Source organism: Oryza sativa, chromosome 1, assembly GCF_034140825.1.
Source record: "Oryza sativa Japonica Group chromosome 1, ASM3414082v1".
In the NCBI taxonomy this organism is placed as follows: domain Eukaryota; kingdom Viridiplantae; phylum Streptophyta; class Magnoliopsida; order Poales; family Poaceae; genus Oryza; species Oryza sativa.
The window spans coordinates 5,758,783-5,782,506 of NC_089035.1; the positions used below are offsets into that span (position 1 = coordinate 5,758,783).

The 23,724-nt window shown below is 43.3% G+C and overlaps 4 protein-coding genes and 1 non-coding gene across 9 annotated transcripts; 4 read left to right on the top strand and 1 right to left on the bottom strand.

Annotated features, from left to right (window-relative positions):
- The first annotated feature begins 11,207 nt into the window (after positions 1–11,207).
- LOC4327083 (uncharacterized) lies at positions 11,208–15,396 on the top strand. Of its 4 annotated transcripts, none has more exons than XR_010736425.1 (11): positions 11,208–11,426; positions 12,284–12,380; positions 12,481–12,542; positions 12,629–12,685; positions 12,849–12,905; positions 13,387–13,443; positions 13,543–13,609; positions 13,756–13,833; positions 14,099–14,420; positions 14,508–14,644; positions 14,818–15,396. XR_010736425.1 is itself a non-coding variant. In XM_015766263.2 (11 exons), the coding sequence occupies exons 1-11, from the start codon at positions 11,292–11,294 to the stop codon at positions 14,905–14,907; spliced, it is 1,170 nt and encodes a 389-aa protein (XP_015621749.1). In that variant the 5' UTR covers positions 11,208–11,291; the 3' UTR covers positions 14,908–15,396. The 4 variants fall into 4 exon arrangements, 2 of the variants coding, with proteins under 2 accessions (XP_015621749.1, XP_015621750.1); XR_010736427.1 differs by having other exon boundaries at positions 13,567–13,609; XM_015766263.2 differs by having other exon boundaries at positions 14,497–14,644.
- On the bottom strand, positions 15,313–18,800 carry LOC4327084 (pentatricopeptide repeat-containing protein DOT4, chloroplastic). The gene has a single exon (XM_015766262.3). The coding sequence runs from the start codon at positions 18,687–18,689 to the stop codon at positions 15,441–15,443; it is 3,249 nt and encodes a 1,082-aa protein (XP_015621748.1). The 5' UTR covers positions 18,690–18,800; the 3' UTR covers positions 15,313–15,440.
- A 171-nt stretch (positions 18,801–18,971) lies between these two features.
- Positions 18,972–20,249, top strand: LOC4327085 (uncharacterized). Of its 2 annotated transcripts, none has more exons than XM_015787616.3 (3): positions 18,972–19,171; positions 19,387–19,638; positions 19,827–20,249. In XM_015787616.3, exons 1-3 carry the CDS (start codon positions 19,075–19,077, stop codon positions 19,988–19,990), a joined length of 513 nt encoding a protein of 170 aa, XP_015643102.1. In that variant the 5' UTR covers positions 18,972–19,074; the 3' UTR covers positions 19,991–20,249. The 2 variants fall into 2 exon arrangements, with proteins under 2 accessions (XP_015643102.1, XP_025879538.1); XM_026023753.2 differs by having other exon boundaries at positions 18,987–19,171; positions 19,381–19,638.
- Positions 20,250–20,628: 379 nt separating this feature from the next.
- TRNAE-CUC (transfer RNA glutamic acid (anticodon CUC)) lies at positions 20,629–20,701 on the top strand. The gene has a single exon. It is a non-coding gene; the product is annotated as a tRNA-Glu (tRNA).
- A 103-nt stretch (positions 20,702–20,804) lies between these two features.
- Positions 20,805–23,069, top strand: LOC4327087 (large ribosomal subunit protein uL5). Its single transcript, XM_015762311.3, has 5 exons — positions 20,805–20,939; positions 21,055–21,162; positions 21,599–21,641; positions 21,732–21,927; positions 22,623–23,069. The coding sequence occupies exons 1-5, from the start codon at positions 20,937–20,939 to the stop codon at positions 22,819–22,821; spliced, it is 549 nt and encodes a 182-aa protein (XP_015617797.1). The 5' UTR covers positions 20,805–20,936; the 3' UTR covers positions 22,822–23,069.
- Positions 23,070–23,724: the final 655 nt, after the last annotated feature.

Sequence of the window (23,724 nt, forward strand, 5' to 3'; positions counted from 1 at the left end):
AGCAGCGGCGGCATTATTCGCCAGGCTCCTCTCGTTCTCGCTGCCTTTGTTCTCCATCCCAACACGGGGCAGGGCGGAGGGGTCGGATCGGATGGGTTTGACGAACCCTTTGATTTTATATGCCTCGCTTAATATCAGGAAATAAATCTGCGGTTTCGCTTGGTCTTTTGTTTGTTCGACGGTGCAACGTTGCAGCAGCCTATATTTATAGGCGGCACGGGCCGTGTCCATGCGCGTTCGCCTACGTGTCGGACTCCAACGGTTTGTTTCTCCGGGTCGGAGTTGAGTTCCGGCTCGAGATTGCAGCGGAGACCGTCGGATTTTGATCGCGCGGTCTGCGGCTCCCGTGTCGGCCTCGCGGTCTGCGGATTTTGATCGAGATTGCAAAATTGACATTTTGCCATTGTCAAAACGGGGTTTCGCTCGAATGCCACTCCCAAAAGTGGTTTCGTTAAAATGCCATCCTCAAACAGGGGCAACATGTTGTAATGCCATTTTATCTATTTCTTCTCAATTTAATGATTTTTGTAGTGTTTTTTCTTGCTGAGATGACTAAAATACCCTTTATCCTATCTCATCTCTCTCTTCTTCCTCTCCGTTGCATATACACAGCACGGCTCGGTGGCGTGGCTGTGGACGGGGACGACGCCAGCTAAGCTGGGGACGGGGACGGGGAAGGGGACGACGCCGGCGTGGGTGGGGAAGGCTGCCCCCAAACCTAGCTGACGCCGCCTCCGCCATAGCCGCCACCGTCACCCCGGCCTCAGATGTAGCAGCCGCCTTGCCTTCAGAACTAGCCGTCGTCGCGCCACCGTCGTGTGTGTCATCGGGATGCTTCTTGCGTGAGGGAGGGATGGCGACGGTGGAGCATGTGGACATACAGGCGGTGGCGTCGGTGCAGCTGGGGATGGGGAAGGCGGCAACACGGCTGGGGACGGGGACGGGGACAGGGATGGCGGCGGCGCCGACATGGTTGGGGCAAGTGGGGATGTTATCCTACGTCGACGCGGATGGCGTCGCCGGCGCCACCATCGTCCCAGCCACGCCGCTGAGCCGAGCAGCCTTCTCCACCCACGCCGGCATCATCTCCGTCCCCAGCCGCGTCGGCGCCAGGGATCCATCTCCTCCACGCAAGTCAACTAAATGGTCACAGGGGCAATTTTGTCACACCACGGTGGAAATCATTTGCAAATCAGCTAATTTGGTCGAAATGGCAAAGTAGCAATGTGGCGTCGTTCAAACTTTCAGGGCTCATTCGGTTGCATTTTATTCTTTTTTATGTTGCAATACATGCAAAAGGAGTAAGGTATATGGAAAAGGAAAAAAATGTTCAAATGCTGATAGACAAGAATGGGAGCTGGTGAGCTCAACTATAGAAGAAGCTAAACTGAAAAACCATTTACATATGCCACGTGCAAACTACTCGATTGCTTATTATATCGTTTATTATCATGCCATATACTTATTATTATGCAAATGGCTTTGGCTCTTACTCCTTGTGATCATGATCGTCCTCCTCTTCAAGGTCGTCGAGGAATTTGAGGTATTGTTGTATCTCAGGCAACAAAGCCAGGAGGGAAGCGGGCGGGGGGTGAGCCCTGGCGACACGCGCGTAACGAATCTGCCACTCCTTGCCCGGATCATACTTGTGCAGCTTCCCTGCCCGCCGGTACTCCTCCACCATATCCTGCCACGTCATCTTCGTGTACCGCAAGGCGTCCGCCACCGCCGCCTGGAGGAAGGCCTGCCCCGCTGCTCGCTCCGCGGCCGAAGACGGCCTCCACTTCTTCTCCCGCGCAGGCTCCACTTCTTCCTTCTCCATCCCGATCGAGTTTAATCTGGTTGCTTTCCGCTGGAAATCCGCAGATACGGTACGTGTGGCTTGGGTCTTCTTCTTCTTGGTAGATTTATAGTTCGTACGCGTTCGCCTACGTCTCGGACTCCAACTGTTCGTTTTTCCGGGTCGGAGTTGAGTTCCGGTTACGCGAGATAGCAGCGGAGACCCTCCGCGCGGCTCAACGCTGGGGTTCGGCGCTGCACGCCATGTCCGACACGGATTCATCGGCGGCGGCGGCGGCGGAGGGTCGGAAGCCGTCGCCTGCTACGTCGCCTCCTCCGGCGAGGTAAGCGATTCGATCTCTGCCCGTGCTTGGGTCTTTCTTCCAGGGGAAGGCGAGGCTTCGCGTCCCGCTTGTCACTTGAGACTTCCTATGTCGCGCCCTTCTTTCTTTTTCTACATGCAACGAGGCCTCATCGAGGCACGATGATTTGAGGCTTCGAGCCTGAGCACGAGGAGATATCATCGATTGGATGGAGCGAATGCTAGCGGTGCGAAACAGTGTGAAAAGTAACAGTCGTTTGTCTAAAAAATGCTGTATGAAGAGTAGCCAAATTTTTTTTTAGATAATGATGAAGAGTAGCCAAATGGGTCGCGTATATATTATGTCATTAATCTCATTCTTAATGGAATCATCTGAGAGTGATCTACGAGTACTACAAGCTTCATGCGGTGACTCTGAACTGGGATTACCGTTTCATTTGCAAGTGGTGTCTCCTGCTGAAGTAGAAATTTTCAGTAGATCAGTGTTTGTAAAGCTTAATAGTCACCACTTGCAAAGGTAGCATAAGCTGCACAAGTATGACCCGGACAATCGCCAGGGCTCAGTGGCTCACCCCTCGCCTGATTCCCTCATTGCCCGTAAGCCCCGGATGAAAGAATACTTTAAGTATCTAGACGAGGAGGATGAACAAGATTTTTAAATTTGCATGTTTTTAGTTTATTTCTATCATAATGTTATGTTTCTTCTTGTTTTTAATAAAAACGAGCTCAGGTTTTGTTCTGCTTAGTACGTTGAGTTTACCTGTCCTGTTGGTCGATTCTTGTACCTTTTGTTTTGTTTTTCCTCGATTACTTGAGTATTATAAACCACAATGAAACTCAAGCTTTATATGACATGTACAAGTAAAATCAGCAGCAAATCATACTAGTGCATGTGTATGCGGCTTTATGTATTAGGCCGTGTTTAGTTGTTTTGGCACTAAATTTTTGACGTATAAGGGCACACATTTGAAGTATTAAATGTAGACTAATAACAAAACAAATTAAGATTCCGCCTATAAACTGCGAGACGAATCTATTAAGCCTAATTAATCCATCATTAGCAAATGTTTACTGTAGCACCACATTGTCAAATCATGGCGTAATTAGGATCAACAGATTCGTCTCGCAATTTACATTTAATGGCACATACATGTGTCCAAACATTTGATGTGAAGGAAAAATTGGAAGTTTGAAGGGAACTAAACACAGCTTTATTATGCTAGCAAAAGATCGATTTTCACTGACAAGATCAATCGTTTTATAATCTTAGGGGCTGTTAACAGTGAAATTTGGTAAGCCCGGAGTAGTCACCGGCTTATAGTCAGCATCAGCTTCGAAGTCCTGAGATTAGCCGATGAGAGTTGTCAAGTCGTCAGTTGTCGGATTCTTGCTATATTCGGTTAAGGAAATTGATCTACTAAAGGAAGCTTATCCGGAAGAGACCGAGTTCAAAGAGGATGCGGCATGGCAAGTTATCTATTTATTAGGAATAGTTTGTTAGTTTCCTTTTATCTTTAGGAAAGTGTGTTTAGTGTCCTATAAGGACTTTATCTTTTTCTTTTATCTATAGGAAAGTTTCTTTCTTGTCCAACAAGGACTTGTATCAACCCATGGGTATAAATATGTACACCCGGGGTCTATGTAATTAATCTCATGATCAATACAATTCGGCGCATCGCCACCTTTTACCTTTTCTACTTTATGTTATCGTCCGGCGGGACTTGGCACCTGACGCGGGGCTGCATCGGTGTTCGATCTCCGGCGAAGGGGTAAGTCCAATGTTCTGTCGGCCCAGGCAATTGTATCGTTTACGTCGGCGTCATTCAAGGCTGCATCAGTACATTCGACCTCTTGGATTGCTCTGGTTTAGATAATATATTTGCCTACATATTTATCATATGTCTCTGTTAATCTAGTTTTAGCATATCAATTTAGCTCTATCGGCTGCTTCTCGTTTTAGGGTTTCTGCCGGTATCGGCTAAATCGCGTTGCTATATTAGATTAGCTTAGACATCTACCACCCTGAAAACTCAGTCAACGGCTTGATTGTCTAGATATTATGTTTCTTTTCATACTTAGTGCTGCATCAGTTAAGTTTGATCTACTAAGTCGTGCTTAGAACCATAATCTCTAGCCTGCTTCTTGATTGCCAATAAGGGTTTCATCGGGGTTTCAGCCGGTGAGTTATCTGGACGTTGCATCTGCTCATAAGGATTGCATATACATATAAGTTGGATTAGCCGATGACAACAAAGGTTTTACTGTTTAATCTAATCTTGTGGATTTCATTCCAGCCGATGTATGATTTAACCTTCAGATCGATGCTTATCTATCATATCATTATTAGCCGATTGGTTTATACTGGATTATATTGTTATTTTGTTACATCATCATCAGCCGATTGCCTTTATATCATTATCTGCATTGGACATATAGCCGATTGATTAAACCCTATCGCTATCGGCAGGTATCGGCATCGTCTATTATCGGCTATCGGCTGGAACTACTCCATCGGCTTGTTAGCCGATCGGCTATTTGATCTATTGTTTACATATCTTGTCAGTTGCAGGATCAAACTGACTGGCACGCCTGTATGTCATCATATTTGGACCTGCACTGGAGCTAAGCAGATCTCCCAAGCCGGTGTGTTCGATTTTTTCGTCAACAGGGGCCAGGCAAGTTAAAAAAAAAAAGAGGCACTACACTGTTAGCACATATATAATAGAAAAAAGTTTTGTTTCCAAATAGAAATGAAAGATTAACATTAACACATCATTAAACATGAGCTATTTTAGACAATAAAATTGCTGATTGAACAGTAAACTGTAGTAGCATAAAAATAATTCATCAAAGTATATAATAGATGATATGGCTCCTAAAAATAAAAAAAACACGCCTTCTGTTGAATATTAGCGCAAATTGTGCAATGCTACAAATGGAGTAAATAAGACATAAAGATTATGTTGTAGTGATACTAAGAGCAAGTTTAATGGTATAGCCAACTACTAGCTCCAAATAATCTATAATCGATTTAATGGCAAGTTTAAACAATAGTTACCTATAAACATATACTACACTAGTATAATACCTAGTCCCACTTGTCATATATACATTGCGTCTTGCAGTTTGTGTTGCAGCTGGCTACAAATCTGTAGCCCGCTGCTCTTCTCTCTCTTCATTTATCTCCTCGATATGTGTTTACAACTGGTTTACAATCTGCTATTGTACCTGCTCTAAGGCTGTTTTCGTTCCTCCAACTTCCTAACTCACTCCCCCGCGTTTTCCGTGCGCAAGCTTCCCAAACGGTTAAACGGTGTGTTTTTTGCAAAAAAATTTTACACAAAAGTTGCTTTTAAAAATCATATTAATCCTGTGTTTTTTAAAAAGCTAATACTTAATTAATTATGCGCTAATGAGTTAGTCCGTTTTACGTGCACTGCACATTAGTTCCCAACTAGCGGGAACGAACTTAGCCTAGTTGGCTAATTACGCATTAACATCTCATAAGAAGTCATAATCTAAAATCAATAACTCTTCTAACCATACGAATTTTCTCGTTTTCTTTATGGAATTTTTTTTCTCCTCAGAGAGAATAAGCGTGGTTGGCTATTTTTGCAAAAAACTACTCGTGTTTATAGAAAATATCACAGAGATCCTTAAACCGACTAACAACCCGTCATGTTTTATCCTGAAAACACCTTGTCTTTCAGTGAAATACAATGTGAAAAAGAGAAAATTCCGCTTCAAAGAGTAGCGCTGTAAACATGATAAGTGTAGAGGTTTTTATGTAAAACATCCATCCCCTACCCCCAATCCCCAAACCCTCCCGGCCTCCCCCAACGCTTCGGGAGGAATTAACGAGACAGCTTCGACGGTGTTGATTTTACGTAAGCAGTGGACAGTGGTGCAAAAGTATGGACTGTAACGGACTTCCGATGCATCTCTGGCTGGAGTTAATTAACATGCTTTCAGCTTCTACTAGCCACGTAAGCCACGCGTTGCGTGGCTCTTTTAAGACCCGTTCGAAAGATATGTAAAAATATGTATATATGGGTGAGGCCAACAGTGCCCCGTTATTGAGTTCTCGTTGATGGGCAAAATTTTAAAGGTTCGGTAAAAAAACAAAAGATATATATTTATGACAAAAGAGAGTGCATTATTATATGATAAATAAATACTAACTTGTTTCTCTATCTATTCTAAAATATATATGGCATTCTTATTTTGAGGAAAATCAAAACTTAAAAATTTGACTAATGAATGGACTAAAAGTATAGGAGTATATGATTAGTGCTATGTATGTCGATTTTTATTTGATTTTTATATCACTATATGATAAGGGACTATGATAAGGGAGTGTCGTCAGGTTTCTATTTAAATCTTTTTATGTAACGTTGATTTCGTAGTTATCGATAATAAACGAAAGAAATTAGTAGTAGTTAAAGTATAATGTTAAAATTTCCCTAAAAAAAGTATAATGTTAAAAGATTGTGTAAAAAGGTAACACTATATCTAAGTGCATTTTAGAATAAAGGGAGTAATTAGTACATATGCATATAAGTACTTAACTAAATTATTTAAAAGAATACTTGCTACACTATTTACATATGCATATTAAAACACACATCCTGCCTATAGCCTTTTTCTCTGCATTTAACAGGTCACATATGTACAAGACATGCTGATGATGGATGCAGTACGGGCTGTTTGAGGTTTTATCAATTTTTGTCATGCCAAATTTTGGTAAGCTAAAGTTGTATTTGAATCGAAATCAAAATAACCTAAGTTAACTATTGAAATGGCCTTTTTTTTAAGACATGCTAAAATTTAGTTTCAAACTAAATAAACACTAAATATTATTAAAATTATAAAAATTAGTAAGATCAATTTAGACCTCAAACCAATCCAGCCCTACACGTTTTCCTACAGTCAAAATAAAAATTAATCGTCCAGTCCTCATCGTTATCGTCCCTACTCATTTCTTCATTGTTTCCCTTTTGCATCTGACTCTGGGTTCTGGGATACACAGACCAACCACGACTCCACGAGTAGGACCGCATCTTGTCCCCCTCGTCTCTGCTATAGGTAGCCTGTAGCTCGACCTTTGCCACCGTGGATTTGCGCTGAAAAGGAGGAGAATGTCTGAAGGATGAGGCTGGCTTCACTGAGGAGTGAGGAGTGATCTCCTCAACCTAGCCCCCTTTCGTCGATCTTTTCTAAAGATGAGTTTTCGGCGGCCAGCAGCATGGCAACGCATCGAGGGCTTCTATCTTGTGCTGCCTGCACTGACTTGGTCTCAATAGGGAGATGGTGAGTTGGTGTGGTGAAGATCAAGGAAGCGTTGCGTTTTTTTTTCGTCAATTTTCTCAATTCTCTTCTGCTAGTTGCATAGTTCTCCTATTGAAGAACTGTACTACGTATCGAATTTGACAAAAACTCTAGATCCTTCTGTCAGAAGCTTCTAGAAGAGTCCACTTCTCCTTGCGTCGGCAATGGTTTGCTAGGACACTGTATTCAGCGGTGACGGTGGCCGGTGGGAGAAGAGATTGGGAGGAATGGCCGGTGGGAGCTAGCGCCTAGCGGCAAGGACGGGAGTGACGGGGAGATGGGGGAAGCTTCCTGAAGCCTCTCCTTTGCTTGACTGAGAGATGGGAGCGACAGTGGTATTTTACTGAGCCTGAGGGTCTGTTTGGTTCCATTGCCCAGCTAGCCTAGCTGGGTAAGGGCAAGCCAACTCGTTGCCAGCTTGCCAGGCTCGCCATATACCCTTTGTTTGATTGGTGTGCTTTCTATGGCAAGAATTAGTGGCTAGCCGTTTGGTTGCTTCAACGAATCATCTTGCTCTTTAGAGTATTTTGTGCCGCTTCTTTTCATATTGAGCAAAATAATATTGCACACAGATCAAATTTTTTTAACTGATGGCTTTGTCACAAGAACACTACAGATTCTTCCACAGTTAACTTGGCCACAAGAATAATACGGATAGAAGTAGTAAAAAGGGCAAAGCTATATGCTAAAAGAATTCCTGGAAACAATCAAACATCTTTGTGAACTACTTTATTACAAGTTCGAACCAAAGCATATCAATTATTTAAATAATATCTAAAGTGCACGTTTCATTCTTAAACTATTTAGCTTGAATGCATAGTAATTATTCAAACATCTCAGCAAAGAAATTACATAGCAGCTGGATAGTTTTGTATTATCCATTGGGCCACATATTCCTTAATAGAATCTAATGGCCTACCCTTCAACATGGCAGCTATATTCTCATGGGTCGCGAGATAAGTTTGCAGCTCAAGTCGAACCATGACAGGGTATTCCGTCATCTCATCAATTATCTTGAATAGGGATTCATTTGGATGTGTCATATGTGTGAAACACATGGTTTCAGACATATTATCCATAGCCCCTGTTATCTCATAAACCACATTATCATCAGTTCTAACTCTTTTACCTTTATCAGATTTTCTACCTTTTGCACGCCTAGAAGATGAGCTACTTCCAGTATTATTCTCTTGATCTGGAAGACAATCTGAGTCATAATTTGATGAAGGGTCAACATCACCAGGACTGCCATTTTTATCACCAATAAAATCATCATCTTCAGTCATTGGATGGTCATATGGTGTTTGCAGAACATTAAATTCCCCTGTTGCATGCTTGTCTTGAAAAATAAACTCCATTTCATCATACCAACGTATGGGGACGTTAATGAATTTAGCCCTTTTATCTTTGGCCTACACATGACAAGAAAAATGTCAGAAACATAGACATCCATATTATATGTAAACACGATAGTTATTTGCAAGGAAAGAATAGTTAGAACACTCACATTAGTCATTCGAACAACTTCAGTCTCATCATATAGGATTTTTTTTCTCAACATCATCAAAGTTGGCCCCGCTCAAATTCTTTGCCTCCATAATCACCTTCCACTGAGCCTTCAACTTGTGATAAACTTGTCGACTTGTGAAGTTTGTGTGATACTTGCCATTAATTTGCTTTGCACATTCCTCATGATAGACTTCTTTAAATACAAGTTGTCTTCCATCATGCTTGGTGCCGACGGCCAGAAAGTTCCTAGCTACTACTGCCCATACCATCGACAATCTCCATTAATGCAAAATCAGAATCCAGCACCAAAGGCCCAAAGCAAGATTACTGGATGTGGAAATAGTACATGAAGCAACATAGACAGCTCGTATACATCCATCCATGGCAGGAAGATGGAGAGATTTAATATAAGAAAAAAGTCCTCGTACCTGCAAATCTAGATAGACGAGGCACCATCGGCGGAAGAAATCAAATTTGGGAGCTTCTCAGTTCTCACCACGAGCAATCTTGTGTCCAGTAGCAATCTTCTGCAAGAACATGCTCTCCTCAAATCGAGTTGGCCTTGCTCTCCGATTTACTGCGTGGAGGCCGGAGGCTCTACTGCATTTATATATGGGCACGGGATTACTGCAGATGAATCGAGGATGCTTGAAAGTTCAGCAAGGGGAGGAGGATGATTGCAAATTGACTGGATCTGTGAGCCCTATAGTTCAGCCAAGAGTGGGGGAAGAGAGCGACGAGATCTGCAAGCCTGATTCTTTGGCGAAGAGTGGAGGAGGAGGACGAAATTGGGGGGCTGGTTGTTGAAGAAGGTAACAACTTTTGAAAAAAATCGCTTCATCCTTATCAACAACTTTTTTCACGCGAGGAGCTTGCCATCGGAGGCGAGCCGATTCGGCTCTCCCTTGTGAGCTAGCCTTTTCTCGCTCCTATGGGCTAGCTCGCCCCCATGGGCTAGGATTTTTTTTCTGATTCCAAACGACTGTCCTTGCCAGGCCAGGCTAGGCCCCTGCTAGCCTTGGATCCAAACGCACCCTGAGCCTCCTTTACTCTGACTCATCCAGATCCAATGGCTTGGAATAAATCTTCCTTTCATCAGATGGTCAGTATTTACTTGATGACGTGGCGCAATGTGGTGAGGAAAAACTTTAGTATTTTCACTACTTTAGATACATAATCTGTTGCCTGTGATAATTAGCAAGCAACTTCGTTGTACAAGCTACCCAACATATACATGGCTCAGGGCACCAGGGCGGTCGCACTGCCCGTCCTACCCCAGGACCAGACCAGAACTGTTCATGAGTGGTCGACGACGGTCGAGATGCGATGGAAAGTATGGAGACGATAACCTCCACAAGAGTGTGCATGTAGTGTCTGAGGCAACCGATGCGAGTGTACATGTGGCTGAAGTGTGCCTGCGTCGCCCGCCGTGTGCCAGAGTAGGCTGGTGGAGGCCGAGGAGAAGTCGCGTGGCCATAGAGGATTTTGAACTTGATTAAATAAAACATGTCTTTGTCTTAATAAAAACCAAAGAGAACAAACCATAAATGTATTTGAGAAAACTGAATAAGCCTTAAAAAAGCACAATTACTTCTAATATTGTTCATTCTGCCCAATTACTTCTACTCTTATTCATCATCCTCATCAAGCCCAATTATTTTTTATCTTATTCATCATCCTCATTAAGAAGCTTGAGGTAATCTTGTTCATCATCCTCATCGAGGAGCTTGAGGTATTGTTCCAACTTAGGTATGAGGGCCATGACGCAGGGAGGCGGGGGGTGAGCCCTAGCGACACGGGCATATCGCTTCTGCCACTCCGTATCCGGATCATACCTGTGCAGCTTCCCCGCCCGTCGGTACTCCTCCACCACCTCCTCCTCCGTCATCTCCATGTACTGGTGCGCGTCCGCGATCAACGCCCGCAAGAAGGCTTTCGCCGCTTCCTGTTCCGCAGCCGTCCACTTCTCCAAGTAAGCGTCTATCCCGAACGGCTTCTTCTCCTGCCGAGGCTGTTTCTCCTCCTCCTTCGCGTCGCCGACGGCGGAATTCTCCACCGGCGTCTCGCCGTCTTTGCGCTCCATCGATCTCAAAATCGAGGATTTGGATGGAGGATTACGCTAGTTTTTTTTTAGGAAAAAATTAGGGGACGGTTTGGCTTTGGGTCTTGGTTGATTGATTTATTTATAGGCGCGGTCTCCGCCTTTCCCTGTACGCGTTGGCCTACGAGTCGGACTATGTTTGTCCGGGTCGGAGTTGAGTTCCGGCTCGAGATAGCAGCGGAGACCGTCGGATTTTGATCGCACGGTCTGCGGCTCCGTGTCGGCCTCGCTGGGGTTCAGCGCTGCGACGCCATGTCCGAGACGGATTCATCGGCGGCGGCGGCGGAGGGTCGGAAGCCGAGGCGGCTGCGGGGGCACAAGAAGGGCGCCGTCACCTGCTGCGTCGCCTCCTCCTCCCGCCCGGGCGTCGTCGCCTCCTCCGGCGAGGTAAGCGATTCTGCTCGTGCGTGGGTCTTTCTTCCGAGGGGAAGGCGCGCGACGCCATCCAGGGCCTTGCGACTTCCTCTGCCGGAGCAACGCGTGGCCTCTCTGGTGGGAGACACCTTGCTGCAGCAGCAGCAGGAGGAGGAGGAGAGGGGTGCCCTTCGCTGAGGACAACGGTCGAACACCTCGTGGGCGCTGTCTGCTGAGCTAGTGGCACAATCTTGTAGGCTCGCATCGCATGCTTCCTCCCCTGCGATGCAGAAATCTGCAGCCATGACTATTGGCAGCCAAATTCATTGCCGGAGGCTTTAGATGGCTGCTTGTGCGTTAGCGGGGGCGGTTGAGCTGGTTCATAAGGCACTAGTAGGCAATAGTCATGTGGCCGATCTATAGAGGTCTTGCATCTCTGACGGCAAACTGAGATAATCATTCCACTGCTGTGTACAATAATGCACTGGTAACTTTGTGAAAGTAGCAACCTGCATAACCATAGATTAGTATCCAGTTCCCTATTTCACCTTGTCCTTGCTGCTTCCTGATGGCACTTGAGTTCACTAATTCAGTACCAATTGTCCCACCATAACTTTCCCAGCATGAAGATGTTGTAGAGATCTCATCTAGGATTTCATATACGATCGGTAAAAACTACAAAATTGGCACTAGGTACATGCAAGAACGTTATGAATTGCTATGAACTTGGTGAATGTGCATCCGTTTGCTGATATCATCTTACAGCCAGTAGGTGTTTTCTTCTTTTAGGGCATTTCCCTTTTTCTGCAAAGTTACAATTCTAACCGTGTGTCGCACTACCTTGAGAATATGATTCATAATTCTTGACCCTTCTTATTTGACCACATTAGGATGGATGTCTTTGCTGGTTTGATTTGCGTACGAAGGATGTGCTTTTCACCATGGAGGCGACAAATCAACCAATTTCTTCTGTGTGTTTCAAAGCAGGTCAGCATGCCCTCCGTTGTCCAAACCACTCCAGAGTTTTGTCCCAAAAATATGTGGGGCGTGCCAATGTCACACACTAAAATGTCCTCTCTTTTGGTAGGAAATGAAGATCTTGTGTATGCCTCTGCTGGAAATGAAATTTTATCTTTCGATGTTCGAATGGTAAGTTCAGCATCCCTATTTTTATTATGTGCTTAACTTGGTTTCTCTCTTGTAATATGGTTACCATGATTCTTTTTTCTTATTAGGGACCTCAAGCAAAGCCATTGGACACTTATAACTACAATAGAGATGAAATCAATCAGGTACCCTGGAGTATATTGCCATCTCATTCTCTATGAAAAGATCACTATTTCATCCTGAAATGATGCTTTCACTTTATGGATGTTCTCTTATTATTTTACCTAAAGCTTTTATGCAAATGCGATTGGATTAAAAAGAGAATCTAAAAGGCCACATTTGATGCAGATTGCTGTGAGCTCTAAAGGTTTTCTTGCTGCTGCAGATGACAGTGGGGATGTCAAGGTAAAATATTGTGTTGACATAAATGTTGAAGACAAGCATGCTTCTATTATCTTAAAACATATTAAGTGATCAAAATATTGGTAGTGCTGTTTAGACTTAGAGGACTTCACTTGAAAATGTTGAAAGAGTTGGCAAATCTGTAAGCAATGCAGTTTACCATTAAATTTAAGTAAATGAACATTGACTGTAAATATTTATGTTGCAGTTTTTCTAGTTTTTCAATTATTAACAAGTTATATAGCTAGAGAATTTATGGTGATATTTTCACACTACTTGCTTCATTTAATTGGTTTGTTGTTAGAAAGTTTTCTTGTTGAGATTTTCTGATTTTGTGTGCTTGTGTATCATTTAGATAAAATAATAGTTTTTGAATTGGAAATAGATTTCTGAACTACCTTGCTTTGGTGCAATAGAAGGTTATTCCAAGTCAGAACTTGCTCATGTTTTCACTCTTAGAGAAATTCTGCTTTTGCTTTTGCAGATTATCAACACCATCCAAAAAAGCCTGTACAAAAGATTGAGGGAAGCCCACACAAGTGTATCCTTATGTAGTGCTACTGGGATGTTTAACTCTGATGTTTCATCTTTTTATGATCCTAGTATTTTTTTTTTAATTTCCCTGCAACATGTAAATCAGTTATCCCTTAGTTATCTTTATAAGATTTGCAGCAGTGTACAATTCATTCCTTGGAGACCTTGGACAGGTCAGTGCTACTTCATGCTTCATTGTTTGACTTATACTTTTCTTTTGTCAACTTGTAAGATGCAAATACTAGCTATTCTCCTTGGATTCTTTTATTTTAATTTGTAATTTTTTTATCCTCACAATTAGTTCAGTTTCATCTAACAGCTATTACTGGAGGCCTTGATTCAAAGCTTGCTGTGTGGGATTTCTCCAAAGGGCGAACACTGTTTTCTATAGATTATGGTACCTCCTTTTTCCTTGAATGAAAAACTTACAATCCATGCATTGCACCAACTTCTATGTATGTGTTTACCTTTTGACAGGGTCATATACTAACAATTCCTAGTGAATCTTGTATGGTTACTTTAATGGGTTCACATCTTTAAGATTAAATGGGAAAGTTGGGTTTTGCTGATTAACCACAATGCTGTATATTCCCTTCTTTTCGCATAAATTTTCTCCAGCATGCATTGATTAACTTTTTTTTTTTTTTGCTCTTGGACGTCAGGATCACCTGAAATGCAGAATGGAAGTTCAGGTGGGCAATGTTTCAATCCTCCTTTTGTTCACTCAATAGCAGTTTCTGAAGAGGGCATCTTGGGAGGGTCGTACAAAGTTTGTGCTGTTGCAAGAGGAGATGGTGCTGTTGATGTGGTTGATCTAGAATATGAACTTGCCCCTGCAAAATCAAAAGGGCTTCCTCGGATGGCAGATTTGAGTTTAAGCTCGAAAAGAACTGATTTAGGAGATGGATGTGGTAGTCAAAGTCAAGGGAACAGGATCCACCTTGATTACACAGTGGGTGGTCATACTTCATCTGTTTCTTGCGTGTAAGTCCCACTATGTTGTTTCTCTGTAATTTCTTACATATCTTACCCTTTTACTAACTGCTTAATACTTTAACAGTACATTTTCAGCATTTGGCGAGAAGGGGAAGTTTCTTGTTTCTGGTGGCAATGATTCATCAATTAAATTATGGGATTGGTCCAAAGGGTTCTCCTCTGAAACAAACAACAGTGCTGAATTGGTGTTGGATATAAAGGTTAATAAAAAGGTAGCCACTCAACCTTAAATTCTGTGAAATGTTGTCTGCAGACTTTGGCTATCTATCTGCACATAATACTCCATTACTTGATGTACTACTAGATAGTAATTTTGCTGTTAACGGATGTGACTGAATTCTTAGGATTGGGTAAAATTGCTAACCTTTGATCTACATCTTGACAGGTGAACTGGTTGTGTACTACTCCGACTGATTCAGATAACCTGATTGTGTGTGACACATCCAAGGTGGTCAAAGTTTACAATCTACCTTAGACTGACAATGTGCGGCATTATCAATGCCCAAGAGCAGCCCTGTACCAGTCGATGGGACAATTTCTTGAGGACATTTAGCACAAAATTGTGTGCCCGACCATCAGTGTCAGCTTGGTCCTGACTAGTCTTTTGACAATGATGAAGCTAGGCCCACTGCAGCAAGTTGTGTGACGTGAGAAATCAAGATTGTTAGTTCTCTGCAGCTAGTTGTGTGAAGTGAGAGTTCAAGATTGTTAATACGGTGAAATGAACGTATGTTCTCTAAGAGTCAGCGTGTTTTTGTGCTTGCAACCAGCTTCCTTGTACTAATGGCGAAATCCATTTATGTTTTGTGTTATTTTAGCTGTTCTTTCTTACAAAGACAATACCACAATGATGTAGCGCATCATCTTCAATTCTTCCTCATGTAATGTAACGAGTAAATCATAGTCAATATTCAAGCTTACATGGTGCTATATGTAGCACATATGTACGCTACTATGAACAAAACTATGCCTGAGTAATGAAACATGTTTTTTTTTTTTTTTTTTTGCTCACCAATAACCTCTGCAAGAACACCTACCTTCTTCAAAATGGTGAAATCTATTTGAATCCCTCAAAATTATCTCTCTACCACACATCTTGGAGATGAACTTGGCAGCCTCATGGCAATGGCTGCAAACTCTTGAATTCTTGGTCACACGGATTGGCCGCCCTTGTGACAGATTCAGAACACCGAATGCCACGGCGAGCTTTGAACTATGCCCACAGAGCGCCTCATCATGAACAGCATCGTCAGCGCCCATCAGAGCATATTTTTTCTTAGGATCATGGCCTTCTTCCTGCATCCTCCTGGCAACATCATCCAGGAACTCTGCAATCCTCATTCCTTGTGGATGATTTCGGTTTTCCGCGAAGAAGATATGGGCCTTTCCTCTCACTTCAATCCAGCTGCAGCCAGTGTTCTCACGGAGCCCACGGCCACCAACCTTGTTCTTGAGCTTCCTGACAGCCTCCCATCTCTCAGCTTCAGCATAGATGTTGGCAAGAAGAACATAGTACCCTGTGTTCTCAGGTTCCAGCTCAAAGACCATCTCTGCTACCTTCTCTGCAAGCTTGACATTCCTGTGAATTCGACATCCACGAAGCAATGAGACCCAGATGCTCGAATCCGGTTCGATCGGCATTGTCTCTATGAACTCATAAGCTTCCTTCAGATTCCCAGTGTGGCATAGTAGATCGACCATGCAGGCGTAGTGCTTCAGTTTAGGCTCTATTCTGTGCTCATTCCGCATTGCATTGAAGAATCTCCATCCCTCATCTCTTAGGCCTGAATGGCTACAAGCATACAGAATGGCACTGAAAGAACCGGCATCAGGCTGAATGCCACTTCCCTTCATCTGCTCAAAGAGGGCAATGGCATCTCTACCGCGACCATGCATGCCATATCCAGCTATCATGATGGTCCATGAGATAAGGTTCTTGTTGGTTAACATGTCAAACAAACGGCGTGCTAGCAGTAATGCACCACATTTAACATACATGTCGACGAGTGCATTGGCTACAAAATTATCTTCCAAGTACCCTCTCCGTACTGCGTAGGCATGCATCTCCCTGCCTCGCTCCAGCGATGAAAGGCTTGCTGCAGCTGGAAGGATGCAGGCCATGGTTACCGCATTAGGTCGGAGTTGGAGTAGCATTTCATTGAATAAGGTGAAGGCTTCATTGGCAAGATTGCTCCTGGAGTAACCTCCTATTAGTGTATTCCATGAGATTGTATCCTTTTTTGTCACATGATCGAAAATAAATCTTGCCTCTTCCATATACCCACATTTCACATACATTTCCATCAGTGCATTAGCAACTGGAAGAACTTCCTCAATTCCATTTCTGATGGCATATCCATGGACAGATTTCCCATGTTTCAGTGATTCGTTGCCAGCAAATGCATCAAGAGCACTGGTGATTGCGAAGACATCTGGTCTGATACCTTCTAATCCCATTTCCTGAAATAACCCAGCCACTTTGTCAAAATGCCCAGCCCTGGTATAACTTGTGATCATTGCTGTCCATGACACCACATTTTTCTGTTCCATATTCCTGAATATCTTATTAGTGCTACGCCAATCTGAGCAATTTGAATACATATCAAGAAGAGCATTACCAAGAGATGTCTCACTAATCAATCCAGTTCTCACAGAATACCCATGAACCACTCCTCCTATAAATGAATAGTGCGACTGTACACAAGCCGGCATAACACTTAGCAGTGTAGTAGAGTCCAGCTCCTGTCCTTCTAACCACATTCTTACAAACAACTCAACAGCTTTATCATATAGACCATTGGAAGCACATCCACCAATTATAGAATTCCAAGAAATGATGTCACGTTGAGGCATTTCATCAAACACCATGAGTGCGTCTTCAATCCTGTTGGATTTTGCATAGAATGATATCAGTGCATTGCAAACTGCACACTGTGCCCCAAAACCGTACTTCACAAGATACCCATGAACCACCAAACCATCCATTACACCAGACAAACCAGTGATACACTTTAGGAGGCAAGAAATGGTATGCTCATCAGGAGTAATTCCACAGTCATGCATTTTCTCAAACAGCAAGAGGCTTTCTTGAAATTTACCAAGCTTCGCATACCCACCCATCATTAGATTCCATGCATGTAAATTGCTTTTCGATGACATTGCATCAAAAACCTTCCTTGCATAGCCCAATTCACCACATTTAACATACATGAACACCAGTTTGGATCCCAGATTTTCATCTATCCCATTCTCCAAAGATTCAAATTCCCAAAGTAGTCCGGTTTTAACTGAGTATCCATGAAGCACCCTTCCGACAAGATTGTATCCTAATTCAGCACAAGCAGGCAAAACGCCAAGCATCGTCACTGGATTGATCTCGAGGCCTTCAGACCACATTTTGGCGAAAAGCTCAATAGACTTACCATGCCATCCATTCGAAAAGCACCCGCTAATCACAGAATTCCAAGAAATGACATCCCGGTGAGGCATCCCATCAAACACCTGTAGTGAACCATCAACATGGCCACACCTAGAGTACAGTGCTATAAGCGCATTTCCAACCGCACATTGCACCCCCAAACCCAACTTCTCAAGGTACCCATGAACTACTTCACCATCTGCAATACTGCCCAAACCGGCAATGCATTTCAAGACACACGAAATAGCATGTGCATCCGGCCTAACCCCAGAACAGTGCATCTGCCTAAACAGCAAAACGCCGTCTTGGAACTCACCAGCTTTCGCGTAACCGCTCATCAGTGAAGTCCAAACTCGCACGTCACTCACTTGAGGCATTTCATCAAACACCTTCCTTGCATTCTCCAAATCCCCACATTTCACATACATCAGCACCAATTTCCTTCCGAGAACACTATCCATTCCATCTTTTCCAACACCAGATGCGCGAACCAAGAAATGGGCTCTCTTCCCGGCCTCCAAAGATCTCAGATCCGAGCAGAGCTGGACGACCGCGCCGTAGCTCCGGGCGTCGACGCCATCCGAGCCGAGCAACCTCAACGCCTCCTCTAACTCACCCGCCCGACAGAGCCTCTCAATCTGCACGTCCACATCGGTTCTCGGTGCCCGACTCCGCGAATTCTTGGCGCCCCTCGGAGCAGAGGCCGCCTCCAGGATATGACCGGACGCCGCGAGGACGTCGCACCTAACCCTTGTTCTTGGGCTGCTGTTCTTGGGAGGCGGCCATGGAGGAGGGGCTCGGAGGTGGCTGGAAACGGAGGTGAGTGGAGGCGTCGCCATGGGAGCAGGAGGAAGAAGAAGAAGAAGGGGAGTTCAAATTTTGCCGCGAAATCCCGCGATGTTGCCGCGGCTTCGCTTGGTTGAAATGGATAGCTTTCTGGATTGGGTTGCAAAGTTTCCCATTTCACGCCTCACATTTAAGAAAATTTCATGAAAAGGACATCACGCATTTGTGTTGTAGTACTACTGTACTAGTTCCAAAATGATGCCTAAAAAATTTCAATATTACTTTGAGGGTATCAATGAAAATTTTCCCTGAGTATCAGTTCTCATTTTTTCTTCATGTGGCTGTGAGTGGATTGAAGCAGAGAGCAGAAGGAACAAACTTTTGGCTCCATTGGAGGACAGGGAGTTCTTCACCTGTTGTGTGGTGGAGCAAGAAAAAATGGAGAAAATGGGAGGAATTCTCTTGCAGCATCACCAAATCTCTCCAAATTATCTCGCAAAGGCTGCCTTCCCAGGATCATTTGCTCTCCACAAAGGTGACAGTGAATCAGTTCATTCTGAAATTTACACACATGCCTTAATTTACATACATAAACATAAGTAATTAACTATGATTTTGCAGCATGCCATCATTTCTCTTTCTGCTTTTATAACACCTGGTTTGAAACTGCAGTTAGCTAAAACTGCAAATCATGGCGAAATGAACTAAGAAACTTCTTGTTAAGTAACTGATCTTTTCAATTAGTTGCAGACTTTGCAAATGGGATTCTGCTTTGTCCTCCACGGAATAGCTTCTCATGCTCATCGTTGGGGAGCATCAGGTCAGAAGCAAATGGATCTCCGTTGCCAAGAACGGTTAATAGGCGTAGCAAAGAAGAGCTCATTGAGTTCTTCAAAAGCATCCAGACCTCCATTGCCGAGGAATCGCCAAGAACTTCGAGGAGGACGAGGAAGCAATCATCTGACCCGTTCGAAGAGGTTGAGAGGAGGAAGCAGTCATACGGTAAGTGAAAAAAGAAAACGTAGAACTTGCACTCGTTTCTGCATGTACAGAACTGATGCTGTTCACTGTGGATTGAACTGTTGTATTTCAGAAAAAGAACTGGTTATTGCTGTTCCAAGAACACATCAAACAAATGCAGGCTGTTTGACATCCCAGAACTGATCATCTGCTTCTTGTTGACAAGCTAGGCATAGCTGATGTTTCGGAGGAACATGCAGATGGGGAGCCAAAGGCGCTGGATCTGAATGATATGAAGGTGGCTGAGCTGAGAGAATTGGCGAGGGCGAGAAGGATGAAAGGTTACTCGAGGCTGAAGAAGAGTGAGCTGATTGATCGTCTGAAGGGTGTCTGATTGTCAAGTCCTGGCCAAGACCAAGAATCACGCAGTTGCAGTCTTGCAGATAACCAGGCTACTACCAGCAACTTTGCTGACAGTGACTGAATTGTTATAGCAGTTTTTACAGCAATCTCTGACTTTCTAAGAGTACCTCTTGAGTTTTTGTTCACTCTGAAACCCTCTTTCACTTGTTGAAAGCTGTAGAAATGTAGAATACATGTAATGCACCTTCTTATGGTCAGCCCCTGTCTATGATAAGTTTTTTTTAAGGCCATCTGTTGCATTGAAATGTTTTAGGATCTCTGAAACCAAGTCCCGAGTAATTGTCTTGGCTCATTCACCAAACTATAAAAAGTAGTTAAAAACTGTTACTCCTAATACATGATTACAAACAGTAATACTAATAACCGATAAAATGAAGTTTATCAGACAGCAACACAGAGATGATATTATTTGTGCCAAGAAAAGTTGGGCTTCTTCGGTTCTTCCCATATATGACAGATATACGACAAGAATTCATCGATTTATACGGCTTGTGATAATCAGGTCGAATCTTCCAATGAACAAGCAAACAGAAGATTAGACATTTTTTTTGTAAATTGCTACATATACAAAACATATACATAAAATTAGAATTACAGAGAAACCAAGCTTCCGTTGTAGTCTAGCTGGTTAGGATACTCGGCTCTCACCCGAGAGACCCGGGTTCGAGTCCCGGCAACGGAAATTTTTTTCTAATCCCTTTTATTAACTGAAATTACGTAAATGCCCCTCCCTTTCTTTTCCATTCCACCGGGGCAATATAGTAATTGTCACCATACAAACACCCAGCACAACAATTTTAGGGTTTCCTCCCCTACTCCTACAAAGCTCCTTCCCCGCCGCCGCCCGAGCAACACTAAACCCCCCATCTCCGCCGCTCCCGCCTCCCCCTCGCCGCCGCCGCCTCCCAGATCTCGCCATGGTGAGAGGCGCGCCGCCTTGCCGTCGGCGACGTCTTCTCCTCGATTCGTTCTTCTGTCCGCTCGGGCGCGCGTGGTTTTGATGCGTTTTCTTTTGGTTGGTTTCTGTGCTCGCAGGCGTCGGAGAAGAAGCAGGCGAACCCGATGCGGGAGATCAAGGTGCAGAAGCTTGTCCTCAACATCTCCGTCGGCGAGAGCGGAGATCGCCTCACCCGCGCCTCGAAGGTAATAATCACGATGCACCTGTTCATGTCATGTCAGATTCGGCTTGGTTTAGTCATGTAGAGCTGTACGGTTTGTTGGTTTCAGATAGGCTGAGTGCAATGGTGAGCTTTCCAGTCCGGATTGTGTAGCGGCTAGCTATTGTTTGGTTCTGGGCATTTTTATTCTTTGATTGATGTGTGTCCAATCTAGCTGTTGTCTGGTTGCTCGTGGATGGTTTATAAAGTTGTGTTACTGATGCTGCTAGCATGAAGCCATTACGATTAGAAGCTGGTTTGGACTTTCAATTTATTCCATTTGTCGAATTTGTAGATTGGGCATGATTAGTCCAGCCTCATTGGCCTCAAATGAACATTTTGTTTTGACTTTGAGTTTTATGCATCATGTTTTCGATCGTCCATACTCAAATGTATGTAAATTCTGCTGTTTGTTCTGTTAGGTGCTGGAGCAGCTGAGTGGGCAGTCACCGGTGTTCTCCAAGGGTAAATTCTGAAGTCTGGCCTGTTATTATCAGTGGTATGTGGTTTATTGCTGGCTTTCAGACTTGGAGTGACGATGATGCGATATTGCAGCGAGGTACACTGTGAGGTCGTTCGGCATCCGGCGTAATGAGAAGATCGCGTGCTACGTGACAGTGCGTGGTGAGAAGGCAATGCAGCTCCTGGAGAGTGGCCTGAAGGTGAAGGAGTACGAGCTGCTGAGGAGGAACTTCAGTGAGACTGGATGCTTTGGTTTTGGTATCCAGGAGCACATTGATCTTGGCATCAAGTAAGATTATATAATCCCATAATCTTGTATTATTTCAATGTAGAGCATTTGTTACTAAACTTCCTTTTCAACGCCCAAATGTAGTTACTTTTCTTCATGCGTAGATTTTTATTTGGGTGAAATGTAGTTTTTAAAATCAGTTTGATCTGTGTATTTACTACATTTGTTGTTTCTGTATCAAAATCCTCACTTCAAATCTCAAATGCTACTCATCTTTCAACATTTGTAATGTTTGATGTATAACAGAAACAGTCGTGCTATGCATTGGTTCCTAAATTTTGTTCAGTGTATGTTTCATGCGACGTAGTTGATCATCCAATGTTGCACTAGTGTGCTAGCCTCTTGGACTCGTAGCAGGTTATTGAGTATCTTCTTTTACTACGATATGCTCTTGCTTTTAGTACGATATGCTCTCGTGCACTGTTGCAAAATGTTTGCTAGTGTTTTCCAGCTAATGTATCATTGTATTGTTATTGTTTGATATGTTCTTGGAATCCCATGTTAACTAATTATATTCACAGTATTTGTCAAGGCACATTGTTCTATTGATAGTAGTTCCTTGATGTACATAGACCTGCTGACACATTGTCTGTTTTTTTTGTTGACTGCACACTAACCCCTCAATATCACCCCATCATCATCATTGAATGAAGTTATGTATTCACAAGTAAATTGACCTATCTGTTGCCTTTCAGGTATGACCCATCCACTGGTATTTACGGTATGGACTTCTACGTCGTTCTTGAGCGTGCTGGGTACCGTGTTGCGCGGCGCCGTAGGTGCAAGTCCCGTGTTGGTATCCAGCACAGGGTCACCAAGGAGGATGCCATGAAGTGGTTCCAGGTCAAGTACGAGGGTGTCATCCTCAACAAGGCCCAAGCCAACACCTCCTAAGCGTCACTAGTGCCTAGTTCTCTTTAGAACTTGAGTTATTTGGATGTTGGATTTGTATGCTTCTTAAAACTAAAGATGTTTTGTTATTTTGTCAACTTTGAGTTGGATCAGTTTTGGTGGTATGTACTTTCATCTTAATGCTCAGATCTATTTACTCTCTTAGCAGAGATAGATATATGATTTGACATATGCTACGAACTGCTGTCAATGTTGATAAAATGAAAAGAGAATGGTTTAGAAAAAGAAAATGTCACTACAGATGTTTCTTTGGCAATGATCCAATAAATGTAACTCAGAAAGTTCAAACCCTTCTGGCAATTTAGTAGAATACCAGGAATCCCCATGGTAATCGTGCACTTTCATGTGAAATCACAACGTATTTTTTAAAAAAAATCCGTGTGCTCCAAGCGGATACGGAAGTTGGGAACTCGTTCCTGTAAAAATAAATCTATAATCTTGCCCTCCAAGCCTAGGCGAATTGTACGATGATGTTTACCTTGTAAATTTCTTCTCATTCCGTCACGGTGCTTATCTTTTCCAAAACCGGTCAGTCTACAATTTGTTTGCAAGATAAATGTGATTGTAATGTTGATCTTCGACGCAAGAGTCGTTTACAAAATGTTTTAAAAAAAGTACTATCCAGTACGATTGGCCGGTAACGCGTCATGACTCATGAGCTACTGGACTTGGAATCAAATCGACGATTAGCACACTAAGAGCAAGTTCAATAGTATAGCTAACTACTAGCTCCAATTCATCTATAGCCAATTTAATAGCTTATTCATATAATAGTTACATACTACACTATTAATACATGGTCCCACATGTCATACACATATTGTGTCTTGGAGTCCGTGCTACAGCTGGCTATAAATCTGTAACCCGTTGTCCTTCTCTTTCCTT

Bases quoted from the DNA above. Each gene is read 5' to 3' on its own strand.
- LOC4327083 (XM_015766263.2), top strand. From the start codon at position 11,292: ATGTCCGAGACGGATTCATCGGCGGCGGCGGCGGAGGGTCGGAAGCCG. The intron at 12,906-13,386 runs GTAAAATATTGT...TTGCTTTTGCAG, and splicing joins ATGACAGTGGGGATGTCAAG to ATTATCAACACCATCCAAAA. The intron at 13,610-13,755 runs GTCAGTGCTACT...TTCATCTAACAG, and splicing joins TCCTTGGAGACCTTGGACAG to CTATTACTGGAGGCCTTGAT.
- LOC4327084 (XM_015766262.3), bottom strand. From the start codon at position 18,689: ATGGCGACGCCTCCACTCACCTCCGTTTCCAGCCACCTCCGAGCCCCT.
- LOC4327085 (XM_026023753.2), top strand. From the start codon at position 19,075: ATGGAGAAAATGGGAGGAATTCTCTTGCAGCATCACCAAATCTCTCCA. The intron at 19,172-19,380 runs GTGACAGTGAAT...CTTTTCAATTAG, and splicing joins ATCATTTGCTCTCCACAAAG to TTGCAGACTTTGCAAATGGG. The intron at 19,639-19,826 runs GTAAGTGAAAAA...TTGACAAGCTAG, and splicing joins GAGGAGGAAGCAGTCATACG to GCATAGCTGATGTTTCGGAG.
- LOC4327087 (XM_015762311.3), top strand. The intron at 21,163-21,598 runs GTAATAATCACG...TTGTTCTGTTAG, and splicing joins GCCTCACCCGCGCCTCGAAG to GTGCTGGAGCAGCTGAGTGG. The intron at 21,928-22,622 runs GTAAGATTATAT...GTTGCCTTTCAG, and splicing joins CACATTGATCTTGGCATCAA to GTATGACCCATCCACTGGTA.